The sequence below is a fragment of the Lytechinus variegatus genome, chromosome 11 (assembly GCF_018143015.1).
Source record: "Lytechinus variegatus isolate NC3 chromosome 11, Lvar_3.0, whole genome shotgun sequence".
Taxonomy (NCBI): domain Eukaryota; kingdom Metazoa; phylum Echinodermata; class Echinoidea; order Temnopleuroida; family Toxopneustidae; genus Lytechinus; species Lytechinus variegatus.
The window spans coordinates 13,234,608-13,258,072 of NC_054750.1; the positions used below are offsets into that span (position 1 = coordinate 13,234,608).

Consider the following 23,465-nt stretch of genomic DNA (forward strand, 5'->3'; position numbering starts at 1 on the left):
GTCGATGATGTCACTCACTCACTATTTCTTTTGTTTTTATTGTTTAAATTATACAATATTTCAATTTTTACAAATTTGATGATTAGGACCTTGCCTGAAGCACAAAATGTTAAAATAATGGAATTCCACGGGTTCAGGGAGGAATGACAGTTCATTTCAACATAATGACGAGAAAATCAAAATATTTCATATTTCATATACAGTCATATACAGTAATAAAATACAAAAGAAATAGTGAGTGATGTCATCAGTTCCCTCATTTGCATTCCGACCAAGATGCGCATATAACTGTTTTGTGAAATGAAGCGAAACTTCAAAATGTCATAACTTTCTTATTTTACATCCAATTTTGATGAAATTTTCAGTGTTATGCTTGTTGAATTTTTCTCTTTTTATTCAAATCAAGTTTTTGTTGGGGTGGACTTGTCCTTTAAGTACATATAGCTGATGGAACAGTTGTGTCCTTGCCCCTTGTCATAATTTACTCACCCGGTTGCCAATTTGAAATCTACATAGTCTTAAGGATCTTAATTTCAAAGCAGCCATAACCTTTTTATTACTTGTCCAATTTCTTTCAAACTTTCACCATTTTGTTTTATTTATATTTCTCTTTTCTAACACATTATTTTATGACCCAAGCTGGACTCCCCTTTAAGTATCTATCATTTTGCGAATTTGAACATTTTAGTTATTGTTTAATTTGAAACATTTTAAAGCAAGATTAAAAAAACATACTGATGCAATTATATGGACAAAGTATGTTAATACTCTTTTACTTTTGAACTTCTAAAATATTCTGTATGATTTTTAGGGCTCTTCATGGAAAGGTATTGGTCAAACAACAAAATATGTTCACTTGTCTCAATGGTATTTGTTATAGTAATGCAACATAACTGAACTAAAATGCACTTAAAATACCAAAATTGTCCTGTATGCAGGTTCATAACACCTACTTCAATCATAGTGAATGAAAACTGAACTATTGATCATTAAGTATTTGTCATGCATATCACAAATTATAATGCATGATAAATCAGATGTCTATCGATTCTATTGCCTCATAATTATATGTTACTCAACATATTGCCTCATCTATTAAATCATTTTTGAGATTATAGAATATGAAATGAGTGTGTTTACTTGATTTTTATTTAGAGTACTATTAATACAATCACCATCTGCATGTCCACCCCAACAAAAAGTTGATTTGAATAAATAGAAAAATCCAACAAGCTTAACATTGAAAATTTCATCAAAATCGGATGTAAAACAAGCAAATTACGACATTTTAAAGTTTCGCTAAATTTCACATAACAGTCATATGCACATCCTGGCCGGTATGCAAATGAGGAGACTACATGTATGACGTCATCCACTCACTAATTCTTTTTATATTTTATTTATGAAATATTCTAATTTTCTCATTGTCAAGTGATGCAATGATTAATTCTTCCCTGAAAATGTGGAATTAGCATAGTTTAATACTATATGGTTCAGACAAGTTCGCCCTTATTGTCAAATCTATAAAAAAAATGAAATATTGTTTAATTCAAAGTTCCAATAAAAAACCATTGTGGAATAGCCTTCCTGAGGACACTAAAACCTGCCCCTCTTTTCTTACCTCGATGTCTTAAACACAGCAGATTTGGCACCTTATAAGCTACTTCATCATCTTTATTACTTGCTACATCTTGGAATTCCACTCCTATGCAATTAATGATATACAGTCCTTTAATTTAAATCTACCGGCACAAGTGGAATGCTTCTGGCCGTCTCACCTGCATCACGCAGTTCAATATAGCAGCAGTGCTGACTTTGAATACTACTCTAACTTGCACAAGATGTTCAGTGATACATGGTTACTCTTATGTCCACTTTTTATGAACTAGACCAATAAACTTACAGAGATATGATGGTTATTCAACAGATACACCCAATTCGGCCAAAGTTCATTGACCTTTGACCTTGGTAATTTGACCTTGGTCATGTGACCTGAAACGCGCACAGGATCTTCAGTGATACTTGATTACTCTAATGTCCAAGTTTAACGAACTAGACCAATAAACTTTCAAAGTTATGATGGTAATTCAACAGATACCCCGATTCGGCCAAAGTTCATTGACCCTAAATGACCTTTGACCTTGATCATGTGACCTGAAACTCAAACAGGATGTTCAGTGATACTTGATTACTCTTATGTACAAGTTTCATGAATCAGATCCATAAACTTTCAAAGTTATGATGGTAATTCAACAGATACACCCAATTCGGCCAAAGTTCATTAACCTTTGACCTTGGTCATGTGACCTGAAACGCGCACAGGATGTTCAGTGATACTTGATTACTCTAATGTCCAAGTTTAACGAACTAGACAAATAAACTTTCAAAGTTATGATGGTAATTCAACAGATACCCCCCGATTCTGCCAAAGTTCATTGACCCTAAATGACCTTTGACCTTAATCATGAGACCTGAAACTTGCACAAAACTTTCAGTGATGCTTGATTACTATTATGTCTAAGTTTCATGAATCAGATCCATAAACTTTCAAAGTTATGATGGGAATTCAACAGATATCCCCAATTCGGCCAAAGTTCATTGACCCTAAATGACCTTTGACCTTGGTCATGTGACGTGAAACTCAGGCAGGATGTTCAGTGATACTTGATTAACCTTATGTCCAAGTTTCATGAACTAGGTCCATATATTTTCTAAGTTATGATGACATTTCAAAAACTTAACCTCAGGTTAAGATTTCGATGATGAATCCTCCAACATGGTCTAAGTTCATTGACCCTAAATGACCTTTGACCTTGGTCATGTGACATGAAACTCTAATAGGATGTTCAGTAATACTTGATTAACCTTATGGCCAAGTTTTATTAACTAGGTCCATATACTTTCTAAGTTATGACGTCATTTCAAAAACTTAACCTCAGGTTAAGATTTGATGTTGACGCCGCCGCCGCCGTCGGAAAAGCGGCGCCTATAGTCTCACTTTGCTTCGCAGGTGAGACAAAAAAAATGAGAAAGAAAACAGAATAAGTGACCCCTATTTTCAGTTAAACTTACTCCCTTTAAAGCTCTCATGAGAAATCAGGTTATATGTCAGGGATATTGGCTCGTATGGAAACGTTTGTTAGTTCTACTTAATTAATGCAGATTTTTCAAATGAGTAATAAGGTGTAGCAAATGGTAAAATTTGATGGAGACTTACATGTTGAGATTCAACAACACTCATAACCAAGGAGAACAAATGGAAGAAACAAGACATATTTTTGTCCATCATATTTTATTCCAGATTTGTATATATAATTATATAGCTACAAGTCATAGTGGCAAACATCTTTTTTTCATATTTACAAAAGTACATGTAAAAATAATTTATACAATGACATTTTTTTTTTCTCCACTTTACTGCAGCTAAAATCGCATCACTATCCAATTTGGGTAAACCGTTTCTTGGTATCAATTTTCAACCATAAACATCTATTGAACAAAATTTGAAATAATTTAAAAGCCAAACGTATATTTACACAATCATTCAAGTAGATTATAAAAAAATAATAAAAAAATTATGGAAAATACTACACTGTGATCACATTTTAACTATACAAAATGATTTAAAGCTATTCATGACACCACATTTTAATGCATGTTTATGGGACGCAACTTCTGAAAGTGGGGATAGAAGTGCTAGCAAAGCTTATGAAAATATTGGAAACCAAACTTTGGCTGTAGTGTAGACATACTGGGGATGTTCTCTTCATTGGATCATGTACGAACTTACACACTCCTTGTATACACCTTCAAAACTTAAAAGAATTTCAAAAGGGGAACTGGGACCTATTTCATAAAGCCATTTGTAAGTTATGCATAACTTAATGTGCTACTGGTGATCTGGGAAGTGTTTCATCAACAATTTTCATCTGACAAGTTGTCAGATCTGACTTCTTACTGGCTGAGAAGCAATGTTGATACGGTAACTGTCTGATAAACAGGACTTTCCTTTCATGAAACGCTCCCCAGTTCTTGTGCGTACAATAGAAACCAAATTTTCTCTGGTCTTTCAACAATACCGTATTTGACTGAATTTCTTATAACCCTTATCATCAAAGTATAACAAATAATCAACTTTGTTTGGTAACGAGACAAATATTAGTCTACAAAGCTCTGATTTTAACTTTAGCCAGTGGGAATAAAAATGACTTTGAGAATCCGTGGAGTTTTTCATGAAAGGACTTGTCAGACATTTTATCGGACACGAACTGTTTTAACACAGTTGCCATATCAAAATCGTATCAAAATGTAGGAAGTTGTCAGATTTGACATCTTGTTAGATGAACATGTTGATGAACCTCTCCCGAATTTACAGCAGAACCCTTGGAACAGGTCACAGTTTTAAAAAACACTACCCTCAAAGATTTCTGAAACGATCAGCACCAAGAATTAGGAGTTTTTCTTACATATCATAAGATAATGGTGCCAACCAAAACAGGTGAAAAAAGCTATGTAGATGCATATCAGGAGGGAGTAATTGATGGATGTTAAAAAAAAGAGTGATTAAAGTTTTCATCTGCAACAAACAGCTCCTGCCTTAATATCGCTAATGATATTGGTTTGGAGATATGTTCGGTTTTCAGTTCAGAATGCTGGGTTATATGTCTGGGTATATTGTTTAGAATGCAGATTTTCCAATAGGATCAATTGTCACCAGAACAAATGCCATGGATTCAAAAAAAGTTTTCAGTATCAATAGCTGATCTGGGCCTTCTGCATTCAAAGACTTGGTATCATTATAAGAACTTTGCCATTAGGGTAACTGCCATGATTGTGAAAAGGGCTCTAAATTGCAAAAAGTCAAAAGCAATGTTTTCAAGGTAGTTTATGGCAAGGTTACCATACAATGGGTCCTAAAATTATTGTAAGCAATTATGGCCAATTATTATAAAAAAAAATTGGTTGACATGCCACTGGACTGCAACAAACAATAATGCCCAAAATGTGGCAGAATAAACTCATTCATAAACTTACAAAAACTAACAACAAACAGAACTATGCATCGTGTAAATATAAAATAATTATATTCATCTCTCAATAAATCTGAAGGGGAAAACCCCAACAAAAACAACAAAACATCAAAATAAACAATACATGTCATTACAGCTTTCAAGGAAAAGAAGAATAATTGCATAAAAAATGCATGTTTTGCTTTGGAAAGATCATAGTTGTATTACCACTTCTCATGTAGGAGCATCAGAACTTTGAAATTATAACTCTTGAAATGGGTACAGTTGTACATGAAAATTTCAACCTGCCAATAGGGAGAGCATGAACAAACTCCCATAGTCATTTGTATAAAATAAATCAGAACTGTTAATTCCTAAACCCATTCTACCATGAATTTTAATGATGCATCCAGTGATTAAAAACACATGTACACACACCCGTAAAAAGGAATACTACGAAGTATTATTATTAAACCTGACAATGTCTCCATTGGCACAAAGTATATTTCAATGAACTGGGAGTGATTCATTATTAATCAATTCTCTCATGGATAGTGATAACATCCTATCTACACAATTTTTTTTTTATTTCATCCATTAAAGTACAACTCACTTGAAAATGCAAGACATTGAACTGATTTGGCCCCATGGCACAAACAGCTCCCCAGTACAAGGTGTTCATTTTATGAAGGCATATTTTTTCTTACCGAAAGGATCAGTTAATTTAGAAATATATCAGCTATCCTTCCTTCACTTCATTTGTAGTACATGTATTTTGTCACAGATAACATTTATTGGATTTTAAAGTTAAACCAACTACTGTATGGCAGCCTTGGCAGGTAATATTCACAAACCTCTCTATTTTCTCATGATTTTTTTTTAAACCATTTACCAAGTATTTGTAAATTGTTATCCTGGAAGTGCATTGCTCTATCAGCTTATATGCTGTCAACACAAAGTAGTCCTGGCATGTTGATGTGTTTGAATATACAAATGTTTGAATTGAAAACATTAATGTTAAGACTCATGCATGATTTGTTGCTTAATTATTCCTAGCATTGGGCTGAAATTGCATTTTTACAGATGAGAACATGAACATGATACTTAGGGTATGCTACATCAGTCAATTCAGATTTCATATCCTCACTTATGGATTAATTTCATATCCTTATTCAGTCTTATGGAATGAGCTGAATTCTATCAAGAGTTGAACTCAATCCTTGGCTTGAGGAACACTGGAGAGCTGTGACCAAAACTGGAGACAAGTCCCTTCTTCAGTAATAAAGGAATGATAAATTACAAGTGGCAACTGACAAGCAGAAGGGTCATCTAATCCTTATGATTTTTTTTCTTATTCTCTAGCGTAACAAAAATGAAACTCTATGGAAACAGACCCATTAGCCTGGATTGCCACTCTCTGACCTTGTCCATCCCTAATTCTCGATCTTATATACACATATTATACAAACAAAAGCAAGTTTACAATGTCTAACAATGTCAATAATTAGCACCTTTTGACTGATTTTCTTTTTAAGAGATTTATTTAAATATTATAAAGAATAACATCATAACTATATACCTATAATACAAAAATATTGTCTTTTTTCTTCTTCCACAGTTTCTTTTTCTCATCTTGCTTTTTGGAACGATTTCACTTCAGAACTTCTAGAAGTAGAATCCTACAGATGTTCTTGGAACATTCCTGTCCTAAAAATTATTTCTATCGTAGAATGAATACCGTACTAGTTGAATATTTACATCTCCTCCTTTTCTAAGCAATCTACTCTTCTAACAAAATATATACAAACAGAAAGAATGTACAGCTTTACAAATAATATCATCATACTAAGTAATGAGATGATAAAATGTGACACAAGATACATGTACAAAACTAAACTTTGGTGCTGCCAATCTCCCACAAATCTACAATGCAAAAACCCAATAAAATAATACTTTGTCACATGTAGTATAAATAAACAGAACATGCACTCTAATCATGTGAAGGTCTGAGTTGTCTTAAAGGCCACATTAATTCAAATATCAAATTAATGAATTTAATAAATTAGTGCTGATTGTAATTATGTAAAAAATTTAGAGGTATGTATAATGGGATAATTAGGAATGGCAGGGTTAAGTTTTATCTATCACTAGTAGTATGAAACAAAATCAAATGCATTTCAATATATTCATATCACTATGGAATTCAATCCTTTAAAATACTGTTCCTCCACCAATGATAAGCCACCTGGAGTTAAATATTTGTAAAAACTTGACTTTTTCCCAAACTTGATTATTAAACATTTTGATAGCTGTAAAAACTGCAACTTCCTATTTTTTTTCAAATCTTTAAATCTGAATGTGATATAGCAGCTATAATATGTAAGCACCAAAATGTATGAAGTTATTGTCAATGAATTAGGATACAGCACTGTAGGAAATATCCCTAAACAACCAGAAAAGGGGTTCATGGTTCAAATCCCAAGTCATATTTTTAGAAAAGTGATTTTAAGGTTGGTCCCCAGGTGCCCCTAACACAAAGCTTAGCAATCATCGTGTAACTTTTGTATGTTCGATAGCATAGACTATAACATGCAATTAATCATAAAACTAACTAACTATATGATTAAACACTAACCTTTGTGATATGAGACCCTGATGGTAACAAGCTCTTGAAAGATAATCTGTAAAAACCTTATTACTGTGCACACACACATTTGAGAAGCCACAATTTATTACACATAATTTAATATTTTCGCATCTAAAGATAAGAAAGCAGGTCCCAAATACACAGCTGCCTAATCTGGTGCGTGTTTCATAAAGCTGTTCGTAAAGTAACGAAAGACTTAAAGCATGACTGGAACATGTTCTTAGGTCATAACTCAATTACTCAGTGATATCACATAGCACAAGAAAGGTTCACCAGTCGTGCGTAAAGTCGTTCGTATCTTACGAACAGCTTTATGAAACACCCACCTGGTTATAAAGCTAAGGGCAGAGTCACAGAAAAAGATCAATTGTTAGTAGGTGGTCGGGGAGGCAATGCCACACCACTGCTTAAGGGTGAAAACATTCTGAATACATTTTCACTCTAATCAAATATCAGCTTTCTACACAATTTCAACATGCTAACAGCAGTGCTCCCATAGCCAGAATGGTCATCAATCAGCAACGGTTTCACAAAGAGTGACTAAAAATCAAACTTTTATTTCCATTTGCCTGTGGCAAGGCTCCACACTAACATCTTTTGTTGGTGGCCCGATTGGTTCACCAAAATCAATTTCATATTTTTGGTGGCTCGCAAAGCAATTCTAGTGGCCCTAACACAATAGAAAACATTAGAATTTATCAAACTTTGGTAGCCCAACAGGGCCCCCAGGTGTTGGCATTTGTAGAATTTGGTGGTCCGACTCCCATTTATTGTTGCCCCGGGCCACCTGGCCACTGCTAATGTCGAGCCCTGCCTGTGGTATAAGCATCAAGGTATTGGTCAGATCATGAGACACAATCTACCCAAGATCTATTAATGAGATTAAGCTTTAAATAACATGTGTGTGTTGGCACAAAAGCAGAAATTAGTTAGACCCAACTCTTAGTGAAATATCCCCCCCCCCCCCACCACAACAACCAATCAACTGGCAGTGTAAAATCCAAAGCTGCAAGTGTCTGGTCAAGAAGACACACAATAAATGGTTGGATTTCTTCATAGTCCCCCTATTCTTTCAAAAGACATATATCTATGTTTGGCATGCTTCACCCAGGCAGTGGTACAACTGAGAGTTTCAGCAGCACCGGGACTGAAAAGGGCCCGTGGAGAAAATGTGTGACATTGTGCCTCAAATAGTTGCCATAAAAAACTAGAGATTACAATAAATATCTGGGCGGTTGTGCAGAGTAAGAAAATTTGGTTCAAGCCCAAATGCTCAATGGCTACTCTACTTCATTGCAGCCATAACTTGACTACAATAATGGCTAATCTAGATCGAATATATTCAAATGACCTACTAAACGACATGAAATAAATCGATTCATCATTCTATTTCTCCTCAGCCTCTATATTATTATGGCTGAGATAAAGATAACCATAAAATAATGATGCCCAGTCACTATTACAGTTGATATGCATCTGAGCTTTATCTTCTTTTAAGCAATTCCTTTTTAATGAAACCTAATGGAAGCATGTAAGATTATAAAAAGCAATAGTTAAAACTTGAAAGTAGCAACTTGAAAACCAAGTGCACACTCGGGTGCATTTTAGTAAAACATTTATCACCGACCAGTCCCTCACAGAGGACTGAAAGCTGTCAGTCTTCTGGTTGGTTTCTTACACAACCAAATTTAATCTGATTTATGAAAACTCATCTGGGATGGCTTACAAATGAAATGTATTTGGTTATGTGCACACTTACATGAGATGATGACATGTACGATCACAGGCAAGGCCTATAGGAATTTTTTTGTATCTACATAGATGTATCTTAGGAGGGAAAAATGAAGCATTCGTGTCTGTAAAAATGACATAAGATATGGATTTCTATATTAAAAAAGGAATGGTCGGTTACATATACAAAGAACGAACAGAAAAATATGATGCTACCAATATGTATCATTGCACACAACTCCAAAAAAATGAATCATCACGCAATGCCTTCACGGTAAACTTTGTGATAAAGTCCTTCCTTTTCATTAACTTTCTATTTCAATACCTCTCTTCACCTGAGAACATGATATATATTTATATTTTAGAACATCTTTATTGGGGGGAAAATAAAAGATTTAAGAGAACAGGGAGGAATATAGTCTTAAGATTCACAGTAATGGTAAAATTTCATGACAGGAAAGTGAGGAAGAAATAGAGGATTGCGATAATGGCAAAGAATTACAATTCCTCACGTTGAGCTAATCTGTTTGTAGTGGTATCCCGTCACTTCAAACAAACTTCACACCAACTCCGCAAACAAGATCACGTCCTTTCTTCTACCATAATTTTTTTTTACTTATCTTATTTTTTACAAAGATACAACCAGGTGGTACAAAAAGATGGATCACATAAACTCTATCTTGCATCTCTCTGGCTTATTTACATATTAACACAGAATACTGCAGCACATAACGCGTGTCCATCATTGGCTGACGACTGAACTATACTTTTCTCTTGACATCCCTTCCGTTGTTTTGAACCCACTTCCAATAGTAACCACACTCTGTGAAGGCAGTAAGCCCTTTGCACTAGGATCCAAGTTCTGTAAATTGTGCGCCAGGGAGGGTTTGGCTGCAGGGGGCACATCAATGGGAGCAAGAAGCTCTGCAGCAGAGTTTGTGATGTTCATTCCTCCATTGCTATCTAGGAAATTGTTCAGGTTCTCCAGGACGGAGAGGTCATTGTCTTTTAGTCGCTGTTTCTTAGCGGGAGGTACACCGTCTTCCGAGGTTATGGGCATGGAACGGGTGCTTGCATAAGGAAGAGAGCTGTAGGAGGTTCCTAACGTTCCTGAGGCTGAAGCTTCGTGAGGGAGGTCACCACTAGCAAGGCCACCGATTGCTGCAGAACAGTTCTGAAGGTCTGGCACTCCATTGAGAGCCATCATGGTGACTTGATTGGGTGGTTTATTCATCCTTGTCTTGTCCAGGAGAGACTGGGCAGGTGGAGGACTCATACTGTTGTCGATATCATCCAGGAACCGGTCCATGTAGTCCCTAGAATGGAAACAAAATATATAAATGAATGAGAGGGAACATGATTTTAACCGACATGTATATCTATTCAATCAATAAGGTGTGATTCCAACAATATGCAGGACAGAGGCAACATGTATTTTAAAAAGAAATATATTAGTTATATAAGTAATAATAATATTAGTATATAAAGTACTAACATACCTAGAGATGAAAGAATATTGTGAACAATTTCACAATATTTCCAAATAATAGTTAGTCAAAGCTCACCATCTCAATGCAATTTAAAAAACATAGATACAGACAGCGTCTACCAAAAATCAAGTAACAAATCTAAAAAGGTTTTTTTTCTTTCGATCAACAAAAACATAAGAGAATAGAAAACTAAATGATTGTTAGTTGGTATTTTCGATAAGGTCACAAATATATTATTGCTCTTTCGAGGAAGAAATCTAAAACATTAGACACATGTTTTGAGTTAAAGATATGTGTTAGGAATATTCATTGCACACTAGTCAGGTGGATTTCATATCTCATACAAGTGGTAAAATATCGGTCTTAAGTTAATTCAGTTGTGCAGATGCACAGAAGTTCTCTTTTGTAAATGGAATATTTTACTTGGTATACTTATGCACTCATCTGTAATTAACAATTTTAGGAGTGCTTTCCTAGTTACGATAGGGTATATTAGGAGGTTGGTTGGTCAGGGAGAACCACCTTAAGCTAAGATAGACCATAGATCTTTGTTTAGCCAGGAAAAGTTATCTGAGGGAATCAACGTCGGTGACGAGTCTATAAGCCCAAGCTCCATCGACATTATATGTCTAATTCATGACAATTTTGGGGGCTTGATCTCGTCCGTAATCTTCAAAGTCCGATCTGAGGGGCATCGCCATCTGCGGAGGCCAAGGGACTGTCTGCCAAGGGCCAAGGAAGCATCGCTATCCGCAGAGGCCAAGGGACCGACTACCAAGGGCCAAGTAGGGCAACGCCAGCTGCGGAGGCCAGGGACTGAATGCCAGCGGCTGAGTGGGGCGTGTCACATCCAGACAGTCGATGATTCAACTTTATTTTGCCCAAGTTAAGTTATATTCATTTGTGATCATTTCAATATCCATACATATATCATATATGTTTATGCATACTACCTTTGTGAAACAATCCCAAACCAAAGAAAAGATTTAAACATTAAACTTTTATATAACTTTATACAACTTGTTTATATACCCCTTATATGGTGTCTCGAGTAGCAGTCAATAAATAATTTAAAAAGTCACTTCACATGAAATGCTCAACCTTATCATACCGAGTGGGAGAGGGCATTTTGTGGTGTAGAATCAATTATACATGTATTAAAAAGCTGTGCGCACTAGAATCGGTAGGCTAGCTTAGCCGGGGTAATATAGGAGCGCCTTGAACACCTAGCATGGTGGATATGTGCGCTATACAAATCCTATATCATTATTATTATTTAAAAAAAAAACTATTTGTATTTGTATAGATGAACTTACGTGATTCCTGGATGAAGGTGATATTTCTTTTTCGCTAGTCTGCTTTGATTTGCAAACATGTCGTGACGTGCCGTTTTCTTCCAGAGGTAGTAAAATTGGACCAACTCACCAACAGATCTCGTCCTCACCTATAAAAAAAAATCAATTTGAACCAGACCTGCAACACTCTGTGAATAAAAAACTGTATTCTTTGATTCCCAAACCTTTTTTTTCTCTCCAAAAGCTGTAGATTCTATAATAAAATATGCAATGCTCTTGCAGATGGAAAAAAACCTTTAAGTATATCTCAATTTGGTTTTAACAAAACCGAAAAAGACATTGGTTCACGTTGCTATGATTGGATTTTTTTTTTACTTGAAAGTTAAAAGCTACTTGAAATTACACTCATCCTATAATCTATAACTTATGTAAGATTTGTAAAATAGAGACATATAAAAATTATTTTCTCAATAATATATGATTTCCTAAAAATGTCTTCTTGCAGTTTTCACAGGGCACATAATCTTTTTGCAAATAATGTGAATATACAAAAAATAAGAAAAGCCATCTCACATGCTCATTTCATGAGACAAATATACACCAAGCAAATGCTTGGTGTATTTGGCACATTTTACCATTTTTTTTACATTTGCATCCTTTGCATAACCCTCTCAAAATGTTTGCAGGCCCCATGAAAATCACACTTTACTCTGAACTGATGTGCTCTTATACCCGTTGCAGTAAAATTTCTAACAATTTGTTGATAAATCAATGTCCATATATACATCTAGAGTAGATGTGAAATAATTCTAAAGAAAGAGCTACAGTTTGAATACTGCCATTATGAATCCATCTCGTACATGATCATAACACATACATTACCTTGTGTTGATGAATTAGATGGAAGTTCTTGCCATATGTTCTGAGACCACTCTCAAAGTTTCTACACTCCTCCTCTGACCAGAGGCTCATCTCATCTGCTGGTGGTGCCATCTGCATCCGATGCCGCCTCAATGCTTCCTCTACATTGTGCCCACATTGTAGGAGGATGAAAAGGGTCTGACGTGAAAAAAAGAAAAGAGTAAAGGTTGGGTTGGAGGACATTCTTGTATAGGGGTATTATCATAAGGAAATCACCCAATCAGGACATAGAACAGTGATGGATGGATATACAATTTACATTAGATATGGAGACTAAAAATCAGAAGTACTTCACGTCCAAATGTACTACATGTACAGATCAGTTTGCACTCTAGCAACTTTGCAGCATCCTGCTCTGCGAGACAAATAGTACACATGCAGTTCCACGTAAGCCTTCACAGATTAAATTTGCAGTAAATTTTCCTGAAATTGAGACCAAATTAGGAGTAACAAACTTCCATTCGTTAACTGGGGGGGGGAGAGGAAGTGCCTGATTTAGAAGTGATAGCATGTTTTCTGTAACCCCGATGCTAAAATTCTGCATCCATCTCTGAGGCAATAGACACTTTTCAGAAGCTTATTGTTTGCTATGTGAAATGCTCCCAATAACACCCCGCACTCACTCTGTCAGCGCATCTCCTGATATCTTACCCTTTCATCATCTCTGATGTGACACCCAGATGGCAATGCCCTAATGCCTTGCATGCCTGCTACAGGTTGATGAACTTGGGCTAGAAAGCGCTCTGTATCAGCTGCCTGCAGCTTGTACGGATCCCATAATAGCCTATCTTCATTCTCATATACTGCATAAAAATAAGATATTAAGGAAAAAAAGATGTACACGTTTAAGTACTTGGTCCTTCTGTGTCCTATTTGTCTACCCTAAAACAGTGATATCTGGCAGATCAACCAGTCACAGTGGTTATCAACATCCTAAACATGCTGATGGAAAATAACAAAAGCTCAGACCCAAAGAAAAACTATTTTGCAGTTTCTTCATGGTGGAAACAAGGAGTTCACATAAACTGCATTATACATGTAAGATAGCTGAAACATTTCATACCACTTTCCTTTTTCTACCTCGAAACAGGCAAATCAGGTTGAATTGATTAATATCCCTTATGAATATCCAAGAGTATTCTAAATAAATGATGAAAGGACTGGCTAGCATTAGCTCTACAGGCCTTAGACTAGGCAGGACTAGGTCCGGCAACATTAGAATTGGTCTAGATTTGTTGCAAGTCAGCAATGACTAGTACACCGTTCTCATTATACTTTCTTAATCTGGTTTACTGGAAACCGGTTCAGAAACCAGTTTCGAAGATCGCTTCGCTTGCGATCCCATTTGATCACCTGAAAGTTATTTTCAAAACCATTTCACGTAAATCAGTTTTGTTAATATGGGTTTTAGGTTTTTATGTTTTAGGACGGTAGCGAGAATGGTGTCTAGGTCTACAAGTTAAAGAGGGATACAAAACAAATACATTAGGCTCTTCTTTCGAAAGCATAGTGGGAATTATTAATCCATGGTTGGACTGGCTATGTAACCATTTTTCCTTCTGATCAGGAAAAATAGTAATTGGCACTCCAACCTCGGATAAATTTCCTACTATACTTTCTCAAAGCTTGATATATTTGTATCTTATACAATAAATTTCAAACATCATATTGAAATTTGTCATTCTACTTCATGTTTTGCTTTGACACTCATAAATTACAATGGAATAAACTAAATCACAAAATAATGCCCTACACTGTGAAAATACAAAGGGTTCATTTCACATAGGATATCTGAAAGAAACGTCCCAAGTTGAGTGAACTCACCTGGTGCATCATCATAATGACTAAGGCCTTCAGGCACTACGGCTTGGAAGTCAGAACCTACATTTATACACTGGATGAGAAATATGGAAAGATCTGAGTAAATCATCTAGGCAACAAATTGATGCTATTAATACCTTACATATCTTACTGATTGATCTTTGCAGGAGTACTCTCCCAAAAAGTAAACATGCAGAATACTGTACAGTAGTCCAATTTATGTCAAATCAGGAACAAATCACAACATGCCTTCAATTTCCCCTAAAAATTACTCTAGTGAATGACCTTCCTTTACAATATTGGTCACCAAAGTCAATTCAATTCATCTTGTATTAAGATGACATCACTGTTTTCCCCAAATAACCAAACCTGTACCCCAAGAATCTATTCAAATCATAGTTTTTCTCCAGTATGAGAGATGCAGGCATGTGGAAATGAGGGGATAATCTTCACCTGATTGGGCATATCTTCATATATTGAGAAATTCATAATAGCATTATCCACAGTAAAACATCTTTATTACCATAACTTCACATCTACTATAGATATCTATGCCCTGTTTCACCAAGCAACTTGCTGAATTATGTTCACTGACAACTATTATAAGCTACTGAAATCCTTAAATGCTATTGGCTAAGGGCAAATGTATGATTGGAAATCTCTGACAAATTGCTTCATGAGCTGGTACCCTGATATCTAGAGTAGATGTGAAATCATGTTAAAAAGGAAAAAGCTATATTGCTGTCAATGCTATTGAAAACTCCATATATGAAGAATGGTGGCAACTATAGCAATACTGTTCAATTTCAATTAAAACCAAGGTTAACATTAAAGTTACCATCAAATGTGTTAGATCGCCAAGGGGTATTTCATTGAAGACAATGAATGAGTGAGATTCACGCTAACTTCCGCAAATCATTCTTGCCATTACGTCAATCTCTCATGTTCACATTTCAACAAGAGTTACTTTTTCTTATGAAGAGGACAGACATCAAAAACGTGTACATCATGACGGGCATTCACTAAATTAAAAGACAGACCGTTCAGAAACAGCACCAAATAACAATGAAAGACCAAAACAGTACTTATTTTCACATCTATTTTAAGACATCCAAATGAATAAAGCATGGATGGAAATACATTAATTTAGAGAAGAAATATAAAGGAACTATTAAAGCTGTAATGAAGGAGATTATTTTCCTTGTATCACACAATGCTCCACTTTTTATGACTGCTACACAAGAGTTCTTCTTTGAAGCGATTCTTTGACATAGACATAGGACAATACAGAACATAGTCGAAAGCTTTTCTCTTGTTACCAAAAGTGCTAATCAAATTTCAAGAAGTGAAATTATACCCTTAACTGTATTTACCTTTTTCCAGTCATCTACTGGTACATAGTCAGAGTCTTCTGAACCTGATTCTGATTCATCATCAGCATTTGTACTGGCTGTTGAGTGAAAGCAATCAACAATATGGACAGTTATACTCTTTTCTCAGCACAAGTGTGCATATATTGCTATTTCCCTTGCTGACATAGACATTAAGGGGGGAATGAAAGGGATTATGGGTTTAAACAGATTACAACATTTGTTGGTAAACAGTGAAAATTGTTAACTGAATCTTGTATTTTCATAAATGCCTCCCCCCAAAAAAATTAATTAATTTATAAATATGTTTCAAACACACTTTGCCCGGTTTGGACTGGTATCCTCATGTTAATCAGAATATTCTTGGCAAATATCTTTAACCAAGTGCTGTATTCTGTTACAACATCTTACAGGGAATTATCTCAAACAGGTTCCCTCTTCCATTAGAAGTGTTTAATTGGCTGGTTTCCATCCAGTATAGAAGGTAAATTTTCATTTGTAAATGCTGGGATTGCATATAAAACCAGGAGGCCGTTTCATAAAGCTGTTTGTAAGTTAAGAGCAGCTTTAAGAACGACTGGTGATCCTTTCCTATGCGCTAAATCGCCTATGGTATATACCATTTAACAAGAAAGGATCACCAGTCGTTCTTAAAGTTGTTCTTATCTTATGAACAGCTTTATGAAACACCCACCGGATACCAATTCAGAGGAAGGTAGGAAATTTATACTGATGTCCTCGCACAGAAAGACTATGCTACACATGACTCAGCTAATGCCACAAATTTCAGTTTCAAAACCGATTTCTCTAGAATAGAAACCATTAAATACTTTAATTTGCTTACATCTTAGTAATCTTTGGGTGCTATCCCTGGTGTTGGTTGATTCTCTGGACTCTGAATATACATCGTTTGGAAGGGATTCTTCTGTCTCTCCATTAGTGAGCTCTTCTTCTCCGTTTGTTAGTTCTTCCTCCTCCTCTTCTTCCTCTTCCTCCTCTTCTTCATCTTCTGCAGGGTTTCCCCCTTCAGGAGGGAGGTACATGGCTAAAAGGTCTTCCATTGGAATTTCTGCATCCTGTAATGTCAAGATGTTATATATAATAACACATTTTTTATGAACTTATTTCACTGGATGCCATGATAAAAAGGACTTCAAAATTACATCTTCATGAATCATATCCAAAAAAAAAATAAAAACCCCTCAAGGTATAGACCAAAATGACACTTGAGATTCAAAACACTACAGTTTAATGTTTGATGCAAGTTTGCTGTTTCACTTTTGACAAGAAATCCAATACTTGGGCCAGATAAAGTCCAAAAAATTAATCTGATTCATGATGGCATCTTAGGATGCAGAATCCAGTAAAGAAAGCATCATAGAAAACACTAATTATGGATTTTAGTGCCATGTAATTCAGGAATTTTGACCATAGGGTGCTTTGCATCAATCTCAAACTAAAATAACATTTGATTTTCACAAGGCCAATTTTGAAAACATGTGGCAAAGAAGCCTGCATTTAATAGCAACCTATGTTTACATTAATTGGAATTTTGACAATAAAATGGAGAAAGAAAATGCAAGCTTATCCAGCTTCCTAACTTCAAATGTATTGATAAGTTTGAATGTCAATATTATGAGAAACTTTACACAAGTTTTACTCTAAGATAGATTTGTTACCATCAATAGCTCAGCTGAAGTTTGCATCATCAAACCAGAACAGAAAAAAATGTTACCTGAATCTGATTGTATTAGACAAATTGTGGTGTTTGGCATCACTGATTCAGGCATATTACCAAACATGACTTTTTTTCACTCAAGATATAGGGTGATAGACAGTTTACCTGAGCTAGTTCATCCAGTTCATTATTGCTGAAACTTTCTCCACTCTCATTTTGCTCTTCTTCTTCCATTGTTTGTTCATCATCATAGTCGTGAACCATCATCTCCGCTGTTACATCAAAATCACGATCAGTTTCTAAATAGAATGAATATACAAGTGACAAAGTGATTATGTAATATATGTTGAACTAATCATGTCTCAGAGGAAAAACGGGATTTTTATATTACATTTGAATGTTACTCCAGAATTTTGAATAGAATTTCTGATACAACTTCTGCACCCTAACCCCCCCCCCCCCCCAAAAAAAAAAGAGTTATGAAAAAATCAATAAATATATGGATATCACATTGACAATGTTCTAGCTATGGCCTTTTAGTGGTGGTCAACTGGTCACAATTTCACAGCAATACAATTTTTTAGGCCGAGTGTTCTTAAAGCGAATGAATATCATGTACACGTAATGACAACCTGACATAAGCAAATCTTTGAAAATAAACTAACATTTAACACTTTTCATTTGAAAATAGTGGAGGTTGGAAATAGTGTTCTTCATGATGAGTGGAGGTCAGAAATCTTTTGTGCCAGTAGGGCCAACCACTGCCGACCAATGTAGCTACATCACTGCACATTTACACTGAATCAAGATTTCCAAAAAAAACTTACCAGGACTCGAGTCACTTGTTGCTGGCTGTGAAATATAAAATGAAATGAAATGGAATACAATATTAATAATAGGATTAAAACAATACAGAGGATTACAATATTTATGGCAATCCAATGATCAAACGTATCTTCTCAAATATGCAGTACAAAATTTTTTTGTAAATATTTATTGCTGAATACATCCTGCAAGGACTGCTAAAGTGAAAAAAATGCCAAAGGAAATCATTATAAGTACAGCATTTAGAAGAGACGAGTTTGAGATTCCTTCATTTTTTCTTCAAACTTGTGAGAAATTTGGTTCGCTAATTAGTGATAAAGCCCTCACCTCTGGACAAACAATTTCCTGACTCCAAAGATTACCTTGGTGCAAAACAAAAAAATGTCCCTGTTTATGAGGACAGTGTTTTTAGTTTTTGTTTATTCACTTCCCCCTGTACTAGGACATATAAAGTGCTAAAACTTGACTCTCTGAACTCAATTCCCTCAAGTTCATCATCCATTCTTGATTGATTAGCTGACAATTTATTACCTTGGTATGAAACTAATTTTTCCCAAAACTTAAGTGTTCACTCTGTTGAAATTCTACCCAGAACAGTGAATTTTTATCCCCAAAAAAGCAAACAAAAAAAATTAAAAAACAAAGGACATACAAATATTGAAATTAAAGGTCAAGTCCAACTCAGAAAATGTTGATTTGAATAAAGAGAAAATCAAACTAGCAAAACGCTGAAATATTCATCAAAATCGGATGTAAAATAAGAAAGTTATGACGTTTTAAAGTTTTGCTTATTTTTCACAAAACAGTGATATGCACAACTCAAATGAGACAGTCGATGATGTCCCTTACTCACTATTTCTGTTTTTTATTGTTTAAATTATACAATATTTCATTCATTATAGATTTGACAATAAGGACCAACTTGACTGAATCACATTGTATTAAACAAGATTCATTTCACATATTCAGGGAGTAATTAATTGTCGTTTCACTTGACAATTAAGAGAAAAATGGATTATTCAATATATCATATAATAAAATACAAAAGAAATAGTGAGTGGATAACGTCATCAGTCCCCTCATTTGCATATCCACCAGGCTGTGCATATAACTGTTTTGTGAAATTAAACAAAACTTTAAAATATCATAACTTTCTTATTTGACATCCAATTTTGAGGAAATTTTCAGTGTAATGCTTTTTGGATTTTTCTCTTTTTATTCAAATCAACTTTTTGTTGGGATGTACTGGTCCTTTACATAAAATCTGAAATTGATTTTCTGATGCCTGGATCTACATAGTACATGGTATAGTGAATAATGTATTATCAACCGCCCTTGCATTACCAAACATGCACATCAAACGCATCAGAAAATTTCATATGCTCAAAACTTTGCACCATCCTTCCATAGCCAAGGGAACTTAAGTAGAAAGATGATGAAAATGGTCACAAGCACATTTTCAAAGTCTTTACATTCTCAAAATAATAAAAATTTGTCAAAATAGCTCATCAATAACTGATGTTTTCTCAACCTTGTGCATAGAAAACACGCGTTAAGAAAAGTTCAAGAGGTCTATATCTTTTTCAGGTGACGTGAGTGAAGAGGGGTCCGATATGAAGCTGATATTCCAAAAGGAAAATGATTTCCACAAAATTTTCACAAATTTACATTTTGTAGACCTGTATTAAAGGTGAAAGTTTTGTGAATTTATCAACTTAGAATGTGTTTGATATCACTTGATATGATTGAATTTGTGGAACGTGTTCAGTAATACAGTTCACTAATTTTGCCTGAACATCCTGGGGTGGTATTCTAAAAACTGTCTTAAATATTCTTGTAACTTAGTAATTATAACAGCTCGCTAAATATTGCCTCAAATCAGTATTCTAAGAATTGTCTGCTCTCTGTAAGGACGTCCCCTACATGTATTTTATCTCTAACACAACCTAGTATTTTATCATCAACCAATCAATAAACTTGTTATATGCTTAGGTCAACCAATAGAAGCATCTCTTCTGAAAAATAATTGAGCGCATTATTGATATGAGGCATAATTTCCTTGCGCCCCTGACACTTAGTAGCTTCTGTGCTAAAAATACATGTGGGTGTTCTCAAAGACGTAAAAAAGGTTCATGATCTCGAATACCAATTGTTAATTGTTGAAAAGTCTACCAATCCGCTGTTATAATTTCTTTGGAAAGTGTCTTTTTGTATAGCATGCTGTTCTTGTGGGATGCAGCAATAAATTATTATTGCGAGGGACAACATTAACTTTAAGTTACAAAAGCCCCCTACATCATATGGCAGTGAGTCCAAACTTCGCGCGTGTCCAAACTTCGCGCGTGTCCAAACTTCGCGGACGGTCATTATCTCCAAAACTAGCCAATATCCTTACAATCTGACATCATCAATGTGAAAAGCAACCTAAAATTACCCTTCGCTGAAAGTTTCTTGAGGATTAGTCCAGTATTCATGAAAATATTGGCAAAAGATCGGCAAATTTGTCACCGTTAGCGCCCGTTTTGAAGAAATCAACAAGCATCACAATATCACCATTTTGCAAGCAGAAATCATCAAAAATGTGAGTTAAATGTGGTACTAACCGATTCCATAGCATTTTGCCATCAATCTGATATAAAAAATATATTTCACTTTTTGAGCTTGAGTCTTTGTTTAAATCTCCACAAAAGCTTTGGTGCGCGAAGTTAGGTCACACTTTTTCTGAACGGTTTTCCAGCACAGCCCGCATTCGCCGATCGGAATAGAATTTTGAGATCGCGATACCGGCGAAACCCCGTGACCTACTTTACATTTTCGTCCATGATTTTATAGTTTACGATCTTGTCGTCAATGTGGTTACTATTTCTTGAATTGGTTTTGTATAAATTATGAATAATTTGTGGACAAAATTATGAATAATTTGTGGACAAAATTAAGCCTGATGAATATTTTTGAAAAGTGCGCGAAGTTTGGACACCCCATCATACATGTACCTCTCCTCTGGTAAATTTTCTTGTATTTTGCAAGAATGCAAAGATAATTAAGATAATTTTGAGAATACCTGTCATCTCGATATGTTATGTTGCGCACAGAGATATAATTTATGCACCGTTTTGAACTTTACGAAAAATTCTAACGTTAGCTCTGACAATGGACATTCACAGTTTTCATAAGATACACGCTTACGCGCTCAGCGAAAGTTACAAGAATTTTCAGAATTTTTTCATTGTAACTCTGAACTTTACAAGAAGACAATTTTCACTTTCAGAATACGGCCCCAGATTTTTCATTCACTTATTGTTCTGTTTAGGCCCTACTTGCAAATCTTAAATAAACTTTTCTTAAAATCATATATGTCCAGCGCAACCACTTAGCTCTAGCCTCTAGAGTCAGCAAAAGGTGACCTTCATCACGCCAGAGCTTCGGCGTACATTGTCACATCGAACCGCTCATTCAGTCCCCATCGTCACGAGTATGGGCGACCGCCCATATTTATGTGCGCACAAGAGAACGGCGCAAGATAAACACACACAACACACACACACACTAATAGCACACACAGGAAGTCAATTTGGTTATTATTCTCACTCACTTGCGCCGAACACCGGTTACTTTCAGACAATACCATTCTTCCAAAAGCTGACAAATTCACACTTTAAGCACCCAAATATTCAATCTAGAAATCAAACAAATTAATTCGTAAATTTGGTAAAATTACGAAAAGAATGAAAAGACAAATTTTACCGGTAAATACTTCAGAAATTTTCGCACTTACCTGCGCCATGACTGCAGTATTATGGGATAACGATGACCTAGCGCTGCTGACGTAATGATTACAAAAAATACCCGGATGAAGAATTCTCTTACAACGTATTTTCAAGAAAAGAAACTCCTTATTAGTTGAATAGAATTGTAAAATCAATTGATTATTCTCTTAAACTATAGTTAGAATAATTATTATCCAACCAAAATCAGAAAAGAACTAAATTTTGAAAGTATATGCGAACTTGTGGACTGCTGATCAATTGACCAATCAGAGAGCATACAATGGTGACGTATGCGGTGGCAGAAAACTATATCCCAGTCACGATCCCATGGCAACTCGGTCGGCTTCGGCTTGCAAGTTTCTCGTTTCTCGTTGTGTGGATCGATTGGATCGGAGCGCTCGCGCGGAGGAAAAACAACACGCTGATTTTAGCAAGTGGGACTGTACCGAAATTTCCGTTCTGCTAGTGCTACTGCTAGCTGCTGCTGTAACTTAAGTGTAAGTAAACTAGTAAGCATTAATTAAGTAGAGATTTTTCTTTTGATTACAAACATAGTAGAAAAATGAAATTATTTGTAGTCTGCATCAAAATATCCCAAAAGAAATGTAGGCCCTAAAGGCAAGCCAAAAGGAAATTTAGATCATTTGCAAATCATTTATTTTTTTAATTGAATTGAGGAACAAAATTAATTGCGAATGGGAGTTGTGTGTGGCACTGCCAGTGCCACTGCCTGGCATGACACTGATGATAGTGACAGCCAGTGACGAGTAAACCCAAGGCAAGGCCAAGCCTAAAAGAGGGCAGGTTTCGCGGCCGGAGCCCAGGGGCCGATTGCACGAAGGGGGGTCTTTCTAGTTTCTACATCACTCAACATGCTCAAAGTAACTAAGACATCAGTACCGTACATCATG

General features: G+C 35.4%; 2 protein-coding genes across 2 annotated transcripts in view; one reads left to right on the top strand and one right to left on the bottom strand.

Moving 5' to 3' along the window:
• Nucleotides 1-7,352: 7,352 nt before the first annotated feature.
• On the bottom strand, nt 7,353-22,643 carry LOC121423888 (mesoderm induction early response protein 1-like). Its single transcript, XM_041619416.1, has 10 exons — nt 22,563-22,643; nt 18,790-18,814; nt 18,128-18,261; nt 17,129-17,360; nt 16,288-16,364; nt 14,918-14,987; nt 13,745-13,896; nt 13,055-13,231; nt 12,194-12,321; nt 7,353-10,703 (listed from the first exon to the last, which is right to left on the bottom strand). The coding sequence occupies exons 1-10, from the start codon at nt 22,569-22,571 to the stop codon at nt 10,130-10,132; spliced, it is 1,578 nt and encodes a 525-aa protein (XP_041475350.1). The 5' UTR covers nt 22,572-22,643; the 3' UTR covers nt 7,353-10,129.
• A 201-nt stretch (nt 22,644-22,844) lies between these two features.
• LOC121423887 (dynein intermediate chain 4, axonemal-like) overlaps nt 22,845-23,465 on the top strand; it is a 28,710-nt gene continuing 28,089 nt past the window's right edge. The window contains exon 1 of the mRNA XM_041619413.1: nt 22,845-23,051. The gene's annotated coding sequence lies outside the window, so the exon portion shown is untranslated. The remainder of the gene's footprint in view (nt 23,052-23,465) is intronic.